General features: G+C 43.6%; 1 protein-coding gene across 1 annotated transcript; it reads left to right on the top strand.

Moving 5' to 3' along the window:
* Positions 1-244: 244 nt before the first annotated feature.
* LOC119167645 (sulfotransferase ssu-1-like) lies at positions 245-12,985 on the top strand. Its single transcript, XM_037419156.2, has 3 exons — positions 245-367; positions 2,580-2,934; positions 12,233-12,985. Exons 2-3 carry the CDS (start codon positions 2,609-2,611, stop codon positions 12,849-12,851), a joined length of 945 nt encoding a protein of 314 aa, XP_037275053.2. The 5' UTR covers positions 245-367; positions 2,580-2,608; the 3' UTR covers positions 12,852-12,985.
* The last annotated feature ends 1,325 nt before the right edge of the window (positions 12,986-14,310 follow it).

Below are 14,310 nucleotides of genomic sequence, written 5' to 3' on the forward strand. Positions count from 1 at the left end.
ACCTTCGTTGGGCGAGCGATTACAAACACTATGGTCGATGTGAACAGTATTTTTCAATGTCGTTTGTTGTTCTTTAATATCCCCTTCGTGCATTGCTGCCAACATCCCCTCGTGCAAGCAGTCAGGATACACTGTGAATGCAAACATAGCTTCACTTCCGTTTTGCAGCTGTGCGGGTGCACATGTGTGCGTTCAAATATTTCCCTGTGCATCAAGCAAAAAGCGTTTTTCAGAGAATGTAGCCTCTAACACCGCCACACTCCAGAACCTGCCACGTATATGAACGCGCTTATCCACTAGAAGGCCAGCAGGCTTCCCTGTCCTTCAGTGAAAAAAATTGGGTGCACTCTTCTGTCACAGCTGCCTGGTGAGTGCATAAGTTTTGATTTTGTACAAGAACGTATACTATAACGACTGCGTTGATAACTCTTAGCGAAACGAAAACTAGTCACCAAGTTTGTATATTGTATAAATTGGGGTTTTTCAAAGTGTACTAAAAGCTCCTCAGTATTACGTACATTTTTCCTAACCAAGGCTACGCCCGCCGCGTTGAAGCAATGGTCATGGTGTTCGTGTGCAGACATAGACGTGGCGGGCACACTCCAGGCCACGCTAGTCGCGTTTCGATTGAGGCGAAAGCTAGAGGTATCTGTACATTGTGACGTCGGTGGGCATTTACCCATATATGCCTGAATTTCAGGATATTAACAAAATAATTTTCTTTTCTCAAAACAATGGCTTTTAAGGTCTTAGAAGAGAGAATAAAACTTCATTCACAAGAAAACTTTTTCTAACAACGGTTTTAGCACCGTTCTACATACAGAACACTAGGACACATTTTCGCCGATGCTGTTTCAAGGTTTCTTTTTTTATCCGCTACGTTATGTATTCTGGTGCGGCAGTCAGACTGCCAAACTTGACTGAATGGTGCTTATAGACATATATGGTTTAAGAAATACCTAATGGTCAAAATATGCGGAGCCCTGCGATGCGTCATCTCGTATAATATATCTTAGTTTTGGGACGTAAAACAGCGTATAATAATAATAATAATAATAATAATAATAATAATAATAATAATAATAATAATAATAATAATAATAATAATAATAATAATAATAATAATAATAATAATAATAATAATAATAATAATAATAATAATAATAATAATATAATATTAATAATAATAAACTTTTAAGCCCCTAGTTTTATGCATATTGTTCCCGAAAACGCATAACCGAGATGAAATACACGAACGACTAGACAGGTGTGAGCGCGTTGAAGCTGGGAATTCCAGGTGTCATATCGTAGAAATACAGCGCTCGTTTTCGTCTCTCCTATCTTTCATCTTCGTCGTTTTCGCGCTGTAACCAAAAATGCATCCGTACTAACTGGCCCAACTTTCAATACATTTGCAATATAGGTCTCACTCTGTGTGTATTTTATCACGTGAGACTTCATCGCAACGTAGCTGCTGTTAGCGCACGCACAGTGCTAGACTTTAGGGTAATGGCTTTGTGTGTGGTGCTTGCATAGAGGATGTGGGTTAAAAAGTAAGTTTTCCACCCGGTCATATGTTGAATTTGAATTTTCAACCAAAAAAGCATCAAAGCAGGAAATCACATCACCGTCAGTTTTTTGCGCTTATAATTTGCCGAAAGGACTGGTGACTTACCAGACTGTCGGGCTACTTGGCTATCCGTGAACACTATAAGGATAAGTGCTAAAAACTGAGGAGCACAAAAAGAACAGCTGACCCAGGACAGGTGCTGGTCTTAGGTCCGCTCACTTTTTTGTGCTCGTCAATCTATAGTGCCTATTCTTTTAGTGTTCATGAGGGGTGAAGTGACCCAAAAACCTGGTATAGCGCCTGCCCCCAAACAATCCTGAATACCAGCAATAAGACATAACTGTTAGTCTAAAATAAACAATGAATAACAAAATAAGAATAAATTATAGTTACTACGTGCAAGTACTTGTCGATTTGAAACTGTAGATGCACCGCGAAGAAGCATTCTATTTAATGAAACGCACAAGTGATGGACTTTTGCTGCCTCGAAAAGCCATGTCCAATGTTTCCGTATTTTAAGTAATGCCGACAGGAAAAGTGCTTTTTAATATCGTTAAAGTGAGTAACTGGGGGAGATGTGCTCTGTTATGTCTTCTGTAAAACATCTATTTGAATATTTTTATCTTCTGCTGAATATCTAGTTTAGTATTCTTATTTGAGGCAGCTTCGATGTGAAAGAGAAACATTAGAGAAATAGTTTGAATTCTTTTACAGGTAGGAATACTTCATGTGTACCAGGTAGGACAGTTATATTCCAGTCATTTGGCGGCGTTTGTTTAATTCTAAATATGACAGAAAGAATGAAAAATCAAACAAAAGTGTAGTTCGCCACACGGCAAGCTTCTGTTGCACCAGTTTTCCAGACATAGCAAGGACTGTTGAATTCCACTTGAGCCCCTCTGAAACCTTGGCGTTCAAGTGTAAGACGTTGGAAAAAGCACATTTAGCATTAGCTGGTTATTTCTTATTCTCATGATCTGCTCTTTCATTTTTTTTCTGCAAATATCAGATAACGGTGCCCATCCCTTCAAAACAAGAATGCTTCGAAACATGTGCAAGACAGTGGACGGCTTTCTTATCAACGACTTCCTGCATGACGACAACGTGCGCTCGGCCCTCAACTACGTGGCCCGACCAGACGATATTTTTGTGGTGAGCTACCCTAAGTGCGGGACGACATGGACGCAGTACATCGCCTTCTGCGTGCTAAACAAGGGCCAGCCACCTGAGGACTACACAGATTTTATGCTGCGCTCACCATTCCTGGAACTTCTGGGTGCAGAGTCGGCTCACCGGATGCTTCGGCCGGGAGCGATCAAGACTCATTTCCCGTTCGACAGGCAACCCTATAATTTGCAAAGCAAGTACGAAGCCTGCCCACATTTCTCCATATTCGTTGTCATAGTCCACTCGTAGTTCTATTTTGAATAAGGACTGTGTGAGCGTGAGGTTCAGCTTCAAGGTGTATGCCAGATGCAGTGCCGAGCTCACACGTATCTGCGCCTGGTCTGAGTGCCGTGCCTCGCCTAGTTCGGCACACCCGTCTAGCTTTGACGTCTCTGCACCACGGTGCTCCGTCTAGCTGCGCTTGTACAAAACGTCCCTCCGCGCCACCACTTCGCCCTCCTGTTTCATGCATCTCAAGCTTCTCAGCTCTATAAGCTGAAGAAAGCCGTGTCGTCATAACACGCCTCCTTTTGTTCGCAGCTGCTGTGGCCTTCGCTACGGCTGACCGATGATCGTAATAGTACTTCTAAAACTATTACTACAACAACCAATAATAATAATAATAATAATAATAATAATAATAATAATAATAATAATAATAATAATAATAATAATAATAATAATAATAACAATAATAATAATAATAATAATAATAATATAATATTATTATTAATATTACTATAATATATATATATATATATATATATATATATATATATATATATATATATATATATATATATATTAATATATTTTTATTATTATTATTATTATTATTATTATTATTATTATTATTATTATAATTATTATTATTATTATTATTATTGCTAATATAATATTATTCTTTACACCAATAATAATTATAACATCTGTAGTTTCACACCCCAAGACCAGGATAAAGTTTTGAAGGGTGCTGTAGAGGGCTCCAGAAATTTGGACCATCTGCTGTTCTTCAAGCATTTTTGAATCCGCAAAAAACACGGCCGTAGAAGCCGGCATTTAATTTCACGACAGTCATGTCACCAGTATAGCGCCATAACCACTAAACCAGCATAAATGTTTTTCATTGGATCCTAGTTCGGCATTGATTTTGGTGGAGGAATCGAGGCTGAGCGCTTGCTCGTCTCTCTGTCCAGCTTTTCGTCGCACCTGTGCAGGCTGCATGCTTAATTTAAGGCGACAAATTTTTATGTCAGGCTCAACCTAGACTTTAGTGTCGTATTGCCCGGATATGACATTTAGGCAGTTAGAGCTACCATATTTCAAAAAAAAAAGGACCATCATGTCCACAAAGTAAATATAACGTTAGAGGTGCTTGCTCTGAGGTGCATGGGGTGTTTCTTAGAGACACCATTTCTGTAGGAAGGCTTCTTAACGAGCCGATGCCTGATGCATACGTCAAAGGCAGCGTTGTCGGGTGCGTTCCTTGGCTAACACTGCACAAAGTTGGTCCCACAAGTCGACACGTTCACCACCTGCCCCTTTATGGCATACTGGTCGCCGCTGCCCTGCGTCAAATGCCAAACGCTCATAAATGGTAGACGGGGAGCTATCATGTTTTCTTCCATACGATTGACAGCAGGCGAGTAAGGGGGCTTGAAAAGACATCATTACTGGTGCGTTACACTGATCGTAGGAACCTGTCACTTGCTGCCGTGCCTACGATGCGACGGGAACGAAGTGGACGTAGTCGCGAACAGGTGAGCGCGCGGGCCGTTGAACACAGACGCCTTGGGTAGAGTAACCTAGGATATGGAGAGTGTCCAAAGCGCTGGCTCCCGTGGGGACCTTTTGCTGTGAACTTCCGCGCCACGCCGCTGCTGTGGCGGACTTGTGGGCTTTCTGCACTCGGAAGCGCGCAGAAAGCGAAGGGCGTCTGCTACGCACGGTATAGTGTTTGAGCTGTATTTGCATGCAGGGCACTTCAAATATGCTCAACTTTAATAATGAGGTGTGGAATGGAGCTCACCCATCGTTAAGAGTTGTGTTAGTGCCTGGGGTCACAAGGAAACACAAAAATTTGTCTTTAAAACGACATCAACACGCATGGTGCTAGAGTTCGTGTACGCTAATTTGGTAGCTGTGCATGCTCAAAAACGCATAACATAAAAGGAAATAGCGAAAACAGCCCGATTGACATGGGCAAGCGAGTAGTAACACCATACATGGAAGAAATGCGAGTCATGAATAAAGTAAATTACTTCTTCAGTCAGCTGGAATAGGCCCGCCACGGTGGTCTAGTGACTAAGGTGCTCGGCTGCTGACCCAGAGGGCGCGGGATCGAATCCCTGCTGCGGCTGCTGCAATTTGGATATAGGCGGAAATGCTGTAGGCCCGTGTGCTCAGATTTCGGTGGACGTTGAATAACCCCAGGTGGTCAAAATTTCTGGAGTCCTCCACTACGGCGTCTCTAATAATAATATGCTGGTTTTGGGTTGTTAAACCCAACATTTAAAATAAGTCAGATGAATAACTTGCTGCAGTGAGCGCTTGGCCCACCGGTAACGGCTTTCAGTCACGGTTGCTGGTGGTTCGCAGCCGCATACCCATGTTCTATTAGATAACTTGCTAGCCTTGACTACTTCTTTTTAAAAACAGAGAACAGCTAAAAGGGAACACGGCCGTTCGACTGCAATCTGATATTGCGGTGATATTTATGCGTCGGGAATGCCCTTATCTGGAGGAATTTCATCAGCATAAAATTTTCGAATGAGGTAAAATATGAAAAAAATATTCAATTGTTACTAGTCATTCGTTTTCATAACTCCAAGTATTTAAATATTGAGAGAATTGTATATTTACGAAGCCCAAAACATCGAGTATACGAAATCAATCAAAGCTACTTGCACGTTGAAATTCGCTGAGTGTCACACTTTTTTAACGCACGGCGAAAGCCGCATCAGTAATTAATGTCCCAAGTGAACTTCTTTTCTGACATTTGCTCACAACATGAAATTCATTTATTTGATTTGTCTTGTTTCTCTGCGTACCTAATATTTCTTGCATGAAATTTACGGATGCGACCAGTTCTTTAAAATCTATGGGTAAGTTCGAGACAGGTGATGACCAAGTTTTCATCTTCCGGTGGAGACAAATCGGACCAAAGTCATATTAAAAACCTTACACTCTTCCTGAAACTTGCAAATTGACCTTCGGCGTCCGGGTGCCGCCTCGGCGGTGAAAGCACGTCCGAGCATAGGCGTGCATACACGGTTACACGGCTACCAGTCAGGGGAGAGCGGTAAAGATTCATCGCAGCGTGCCCCCATACCTATTATGTCCACGTTTGGGGCTGACTTTGAGCCCGCCACGCACGTGTCGCAGCACCCTCTCTATATATTTTCACTATAAGCAGGTGATCACTTTGCGCCCCCCCTCTCTCAGGAGACTAAGGACGTGCCCGCCCCCCACTCCGCTGCACGCCAGTGCGTACGAATGATGCAAAAAATTATCACGCGATGACGTCACCATGATATAAACGATGCCGAAGTTTGTGACGCCTTCATGTCGTCCCATTATGACATGGTGCCTCTACACTGTCTCCATGACTGGCCAAGCGATCACGGATACAGTGCAAATGAAAGTGAGGTGCAGAAGCTTGAGTTAAAATACTCTAAACTCTACAGGTAGTACGAAACCACGTTCGATGCAGAACAGTCCCACGGAGGGGGGGGGGGAATAAATAAAATTTTTCGACTGAAGAAAAACAATGTGTATTTTCCACCGAGCTATCGCGCTGTCTTAGGTGACAACACGTACAATTCAGGACCTGGCGAGTTGTTATTGTTAATGGTGGCGTAAAGGTAAACTTGTCCAGTTATTGATTTCGTCACCGTTTAGTGACGTTAGTCATACAATGGCGCTAAGCATAAACCACTTTAACGAGACGCTAGACTTCCGCCAATTACCTAGGTTTTTTGTTTCGCCTTTTAGTGCCGCACCCGCAACGACGGGCGCATACCGCTTCGTATGGGCCATTTAAATATTTCAACTATCCGAGAAAACAAGCTGGACAAGAGGAAGAAATCTAACACACAAAATATAAGAGGTTTTAATCGTATTAGCATAAGCTAGCTACTTACTGCGCACGCACCTGCTACGTTCTAGAGGTTATTTATACGATTTATATCTTTTCATCTTCTGTAACACGTCTACGTTCGTCATTCCACAGGTAACTAAATTAAGCCCCCTTCGCGAATGATAAAGTGCGTCGAGAAAGCGTTCCTCAGATGGCCGAGAATGTGTGTATCATTGCGGTGATATAGACGTAAGCAAACCAGATCTCCCTCTGGCACCAGACAGGCGCGTTATAAGCGCGGTAAGCCAATGCAGTGTGACGTTGCAGAGCCATAGTATTCAATATTGCCAAAATTATCGCAGTGTTGGCTAACAGCCGCGAAAACATCAGGTGCGTTGCAGGCGCCCAACGCTTTGCCGCGGCTTCCATCGCAGGAAAAGCCCACGGGTCTGGCACGACAACGCCGCGGCACGGAAGCTCACCACAAAAGGTCCTCACTCCTCTCATGTATTAGCGAGGCGCTTTGGACACTCTCCCATATTCTAGGTCACTCTAGCCATAGAGTTTCCTAATTTACACTAGAGAGAGCTCTGGCGCTGGTGTATATGGCAGCTGCTACTACGGCAATTCAGCAAGCATTGCAATGATGGATAGTACACGCAATTGTCTAATTTTTGTACTTCTGGCCTGCTTTTGACTCCGTGTGTGTTCGTGTGGCTTGAAGCTTTTTTTCACGACACAAAAATCAAGAAATGTTCAGCGATTGCGCTTCACCACCTTATTCTTTTGCACTTACCTTTCCAAATCAGGTCCCAAAGTTCAAAATAGTTCAATCTTTATTCATAACATAATCAAAACACAGCAATAAAAGAAGCCGCAAGTACGATTCACCCCCCGCAAGTACGAAACTAGGCAAATGTGTGTACTACCCATCATTCCCATGGTCGCTGAACGATCGCAGCGACAGTGTCCCCTCTAGACTTCTTTGGGGACCTTCGACGCAAAAGTTTTGGTCTGTCTGTCTGTCTGTTTGTCTGTCTGTTTGTCTGTCTGTCTGTCTGTCTGTCTGTACACTTGTCTGTTTGTCTACTCTTAACGGCACCGGGTATTTGAAACGGCCGACCCCATCCGCAACGCCCACCAATGTTGCTCCAAATTGAATGTTCATATTTGTACAATTGTCAATTCATAAGCAATTATTGTGCAAGTCCGGGGCACCATAACAAACCGTATATAATCTGCACGTGCATCTTTTACTAATAAATGCATACATAGGTAATTTTAAGGACCGTAGTGCTTATCATGCTGCGCTGACCATGCAACGCTTGCGCGAAAATGTGAGCGTTTCCAACGCTTTGCTAAGACGTGATGGCGGTGGCACCTACCCGTCGCCTTGCGTTCCTCACCTTATCACCTCTGAGACGGGCGCGCACACCCGTCTCAGATTCACGCGCTCCGTTTCGCAAGAAGACTGCTAGGTGGCGCTCATGTCTCACGTGTGATGTGACTTGCGCTCGTTCGCCTCCGCTGCACGCTTGAGGCACTCTAACGCAACGCCTTAAAAATAACATTTACCGATTTTCTTGGCCAGAACACCAAACTAATTGTTCACTCTCTCCACACGCAAGATTATCGTCTTTCAGCGACATTTTTTTAGGAAACTCCATTACTCTAGCCATGGGTGGCGGTGTGCCATCGAGTGAGCGTTGTTAGAATCAACGGAGAGTGCGCCGTGAGGGCGACCGGAGAAGTGTAAGTTGGCATTACTCGTACACACGCCGGCCGCTATCAACTGACAAGGAACGAGCATGAGAAGCTTGCAGAGGAAGCTCCTAAAGACATCACGAAAAATTCACCCTCCCGAAATCAAACCCCTGACTCCCTGGCCCACGCCGATAGGTGCCCGCTCCTTTACCTACTAAACATCGAAGAAGCCGCATCGCTCGTTAAAAATGCCGTTCCATCTGTCACGCATTCTTCTCACACAGTGCTTCCTCTTGAAAATGTCGGGTGGTTCCGCCATGTGCGCACGACTAAAGCAGGTAATGCGGCACATACTAGCGATGTGAAGACAATTCATCGACGTGCCATGGCTCGTTGTCGGAGTAGTACAGCTTCGATATGCTCCAGCAGCGTTTCGCCGCAGACTACTGCGGATGCGATAGCACTGCCTAATATGAACCTGCGCTTTTCAGTGCTGGAGGAATGCGCCGTCGACGGGCGAATGTCATGCCTCGAAGGAGGGAGACACAGGCCACCCGGAAGTGGAGCCCCTGCATGCGTTCACGGCTCAAGTCATGAAGATGTGCCTCCGGTGTTGCTGAAGCGCAGTGTAGAAGTAAAGTGTATGAGCGCTGGCGTAGGTTACTCTATTACTCACGAGCGCACATCATGCCGTTCGTTTTCTTCACTGACAACGCCTTGAAGACGTGGATATTGAGTAGTAGTCGTGTTTATCACGTGTTTGTTGATGTAATTTTTCCGCGGGATTCAAGACCGTTTCTGTCCGGGTATCTGTTGAAAACTTCAGCTACCATAACGGCTAAATCATCATTGTAGGCGTTAGCCACCGTTATGTAGATGTGCCATAAGGTAGTGATGTGAGTGTATTTACGTCAAACAATGCTATAGCTGTCAAACGCCAGTATACATTGCACACTCTCTCATATAATTAATAAGCCCTACTTCTGCGAAGACCCATTTGACTTTCGTGTTATTCCGATTCCTATGACTGAAGTATCAGCCATGGATTTTTGTATGTGTTGTAGAGAACATTTGTCACCGACGAAAACTCTGACACTGCTCCTCGCTTACCGCAGATCGCAACTGACTGTGCCGAAATAGTATCGAATGTTGTCGGCTGTCATAATCATATTGCGCGAGCAGCACAAAATGTTTCTGCACATTCTCGAACTCAAGCCAGCACCAGTGCCAGTGCTAGATTGTACCATCACTGATGTATGAGAGCCCACGCACTTTACCTAGAAGCAGTACCTGAACGGTTCTGCTCGTCACCCTTATTTTTATTGTGAATTTTCTGTTGCACTGCGCCAAGGGACACCCAATAAGCAGGATATTTCCCGGTTTGGTAGCTGCATAACGCACTACAAAACGACGATAGTGTGAACATGAGCTGGCTTACTTTTCATACGGTTCTTCAGTATGTGATAAAACAAAAGTCAAGGGTCATCTTTCATTTATGTATTAGGCCTCTAAAGAAAATGATGCTTACAAGGAACGCATTACGGTGAATAAAAATATTTAAGATCGCGGTTCACGCAATGCAACGCCGTCACTCAGTTCTTGTTTTCATATGGTGCCACGTCTTGCGTTTCTCCTTCCCTCACAGTTTACCTGCTTCAGTATACAATGCACAAAAGCGAATTCCCGTTTTCAAGGCAATATTTTCACTAGCTTCCTTCAACTTCCTTATTTTCAATCCAAAAATAACGGCGTGTGAAAAGAATTGCGTGCTTTTATGTCATTTGTTCTATTGGCACAGGCTATAGGCCTACGCGATGTGTTGTGGTTAGATCATTTGCCTCGCATGCAAAAGGTCCGTGGTTCGATTCCTCGTGCTGCGCAGTTCCCGACCGGATAAAAAAAATGCGCGTGTTGATGGAACTGCATAAAAAGCCCTAGGCTGAGCCCTCACCGGTGACCAACGCCGGTAACGCACTCCCTCACCAGAGAAGGGCGACCGGAGAAGTGTAACCACCCTGGTGCAGTATCTCACCACTACCTCCCACATGCATACGTCATTTCACTCACTGCCCTCAGTCCCCAGCAGCTGCGAAGCAACTGACCACGGTGGTGGTCAGATCTGCAATGCATCAAAGGGTGCTAAGAATCTCTGTATCCGGACAGGCCGCCATTAGAACCTGGACTTCGCAATGTTACCTTATCTAGTGAGGCATGTAGAGCTGTACTATTCGAGAAGCTAGAGGGTGTTAAATGAGATATAATAGGGCTCAGTGGGGTGAGGAGGACATATGAGGCCTATACGGTGCTACAGAATGGGCACGTCTTTTGCTATCGGGGCTACGAACGACATGGTTTCCTCGCATCGGTTCATGACAGTGATAAGCAGTCACAGCGGCTATCGTTTTTGTGGTCAATAGAAAAACGTGTTCGTCGTAAAGCCACCACCATCGTTGTGGCCCTGCTGAGACCGCACAATGGGGCAAATGCTATGGTCGTTCGTACGCGGATTGTTAAAGAGAACTAGAATCATTTTGTGCACTAGCACACAAGCGGGTTTGTCAAGGGACATTTTTTGTGCGCATTTGTAATAAGCAGAACAACACTAATACTGAACAGATATAAAGTTCAAAACTCTCAATTTGAATATGTTGCAAACCAATCTACAACTTTCTTTTCGAAATATTTTATCCATCCTCATTCCTTCAAAAGTTAGGTAAATAAACAGATCTAATAAAATATTATTTGAGAACTCCAGGAAACGGTGAGCAACGTGCATTTGGTCGTGCAGCAATTACGTTTTCTGGCATATTTTTAAACTCTGGCTGAAGTTACGTGGTACACCCTGTATAGACAGTATATTAACTTAGTGTTTGTACGGTGCAAACACGGATACTATACTCGAAATATTTCACACGTAATTTAGTTTTATGCAGTAGTTTCGCAATATTGTTTTTATGCACTTGCTGAAAATGATGCATATGATGCCAGAACCGGTAGGCGTCTCGCAAAAAAGAAAAAAAGAAAGCTCGAAGGAGCATTATATTTCACTTGATATATATGGTTTGCATGTGTGCTCTTACATCATGATACAATATTGACCTACGTTGTCATCACATGGAAGTTTGACTGTTTGACAGCTATGTGGCAAAATGACTACAATAGTTCATTTCGGCTCGTGACTTGTTAGAGAGACACGACGAGAAGAATGCTATAAACAGCAAGCAAGAGAAAGAAGTACACAGTAGGAGTGAGGAAGCAATGAATGTAAAAGAATAAAAAATGGAGTGGAAAAAACAAGACTAACTAAAATGATACAAAAAGGCCACCAGCACCTCATTTCCTTCTAGATTGATACCACCAGTGCGAATATACGTTGCTTTCCAGTGAAACTCGAGATTTTCAGACGCTGAGTGCAAACAAGTGCAGGTAATTGAAAACTTTTTGCCGCTGACGTACGCGCAAGAAAATGAATAAAAAGAACAAATGAATCTGATTACACAATGTGAAATTGAAGTTTCAGATAAAGATTATGAGACAACAAATGCCGGTTGTACAATTTCTTTGAAATTAGGCGAATACCACAAAATGATACTAAGAACAATTTTGGCTAACCCTTTTTTATTGATGTATGACGAATAGAATTGAATACGATGACAAACTGAGAAATCACCATGGACGCCTTATTCCCCCGTATCTGTGCGACGTTTCTGCAGGTACATATACGTCACCCGGAATCCCTACGACTGCTGCGTTTCGTACTTCCACCACGTGCGAGACTCGCCCGTCTACAACTACGCAGACGCGACGCTAGACGAATTCGTGGACGTGTTCGTCGAAGGGAAGGTCAGTTGTGGGGACTACTTCTACCACCTCATCTCGTGGTACGAGCACCGAGACGACGAGAACGTACTCTTCATCACCTACGAAAGACTTAAGGAGGACATTGCAGGGTCAGTGCTGCAGATAGCCGACTTCCTCGGAAAGCAGCACGGGGAGGAGCTGCGCCGAGACGCCGCTCTGTTCGCGAAGATCACCGATATGGTGAGCGCACCTAGCATGCGCCAGGCCTTCAGCTCGGGCATCAAGGCCGTCATGCCCAACCTGCTCTCTCTGCCCCCGGAGAAAGCTCTGAAATCTGTCGAGGTGTACCGAAGTGTGCTGAGAAAAAAGCGCATGTCCACCGTCAAGAGTGAGTTCATCCGAAAGGGCGTTGTCGGGGACTGGAGAAACTATTTGGAGGAGAAGCACATAGAAAAAATCAAACACTGGATTGCGCTTAAAACGCAGGACAGCGATGTCATGAAGCTGTGGGGAAACGCTGGTTTGCCCTAGTTGCTTTTGGAACTGCCAGAAGTTATGCATTGTCTTAAAGATTGTACCTGTCTGGGTCTCACTGAGCCGTATGACATCGACATAAAAGTTGTGTAGTTAGCTCGTAATCAATAGACAACTAGTGCGCACACTCACACTGTGCCTCGCTATCTTTACATGTCAGGCCTGAACAAAGCAAGGGAAATTTTTTGTATGGGCTCGTTTTTATGCTAGACACATAGAAATTATTCCAACAGACAAGTCTGCCGAGGAAACTAACAGGTCTAGTCATCAGCTCCTGCATTGACCCACAGAGTTGTAATAATCATGTGAATCATGATGCATTAAAAGGGATGATAAATCACACTTTTGTCATAAGGTTTTCAATGCTGAACTTTTGCATGCAGTCATGTGAAGTATTGAGCATTGATCTCTCTTCGAACATAACATGAATCTTTATTGTTCACAATATTTGGTAAAAAAAACTTTTCCGTTACTTTGTATGCCCTTCTTCGGTTTTGAGCCGATTAAGGTAAATAAAATATAGACGAAACTGCAACATATTTGTTGTTCGCTAAATTCGTAATTGGGTATCGTTTCTCATTTACCATTACGCTAGAAATTAGAAAATTTCTTATTATTACTATAGGAAACTGGAACAGTCGTCAATGAACATTTAGTCGTTATCACACATTATAAAAATTTCTTTAATGAATGAACTCAAATTACGAATTTCCGAAGTGCCTTCCGTTTTAGCATTTTACAATGTTTAGGATTCCGGTAATTTGTCCGTTAGACGTTCAACTCCCCCTATTATTATTACTTGTTAGAAATCAACTATTCATTGTGTACCCTTAGTCTCTGTGTTTCTTTTGCACTTTTTAAGAATCAGCTGTTTCTAACTAGATGAAATAGTTGCGCTGCTGCAATACTGGCGCTCCTTTTATAAACTGCAGTTACATGTTCTTGCCAGCTAGTCAGAGGATCACCTTTTCTTCGAATTAGGGGCTGATTAAAAGGCTTTAACTTTTTTGACGAGGTGTGCTGGTTATTTTTAACGCAAGCAGTTTGACAGTCTCCAATATTACTCCGACGTCTTCTTCATTTGAGCACACCGTGCAGAAAAGGATGAATCATCATCGCCATCATCATCATCATCATCAACCTGACTACGCCCACTGGAGGACAAAGGCTTCTTCTGTGTTCCGCCAGTCAACCTGGCCCAGTGCTTGCTGCTGCCACTTCACACCCGCAAACTTCCTAATGTCATCTGCCTACTTAACTGTCTGTCTCTCCTCGCCTGCTTGCTTTCTCTTGTAATCCAGTCTGTGATCCTTAACGGCCTGCAGTTATCTTGCGTTTGCGCTACGTTCACAACAACCGTTTGTTGCCTGTTCACTTTACTGTCTTTTTGTTCCTTGGGGTTACACTTATCAACTTCTTTTTCATCGCTTGCTGCTTCATTTCATCACTTACCTCA

Source organism: Rhipicephalus microplus, chromosome 6 (genome assembly GCF_043290135.1).
Source record: "Rhipicephalus microplus isolate Deutch F79 chromosome 6, USDA_Rmic, whole genome shotgun sequence".
Taxonomy (NCBI): Eukaryota; Metazoa; Arthropoda; class Arachnida; order Ixodida; family Ixodidae; genus Rhipicephalus; species Rhipicephalus microplus.

Excerpts from the sequence above, each read along its gene's own strand:
- LOC119167645 (XM_037419156.2), top strand. The coding sequence starts at position 2,609 with ATGCTTCGAAACATGTGCAAGACAGTGGACGGCTTTCTTATCAACGAC. Across the intron at positions 2,935-12,232 it reads CCCTATAATTTGCAAAGCAA|GTACATATACGTCACCCGGA; the intron begins GTACGAAGCCTG and ends ACGTTTCTGCAG.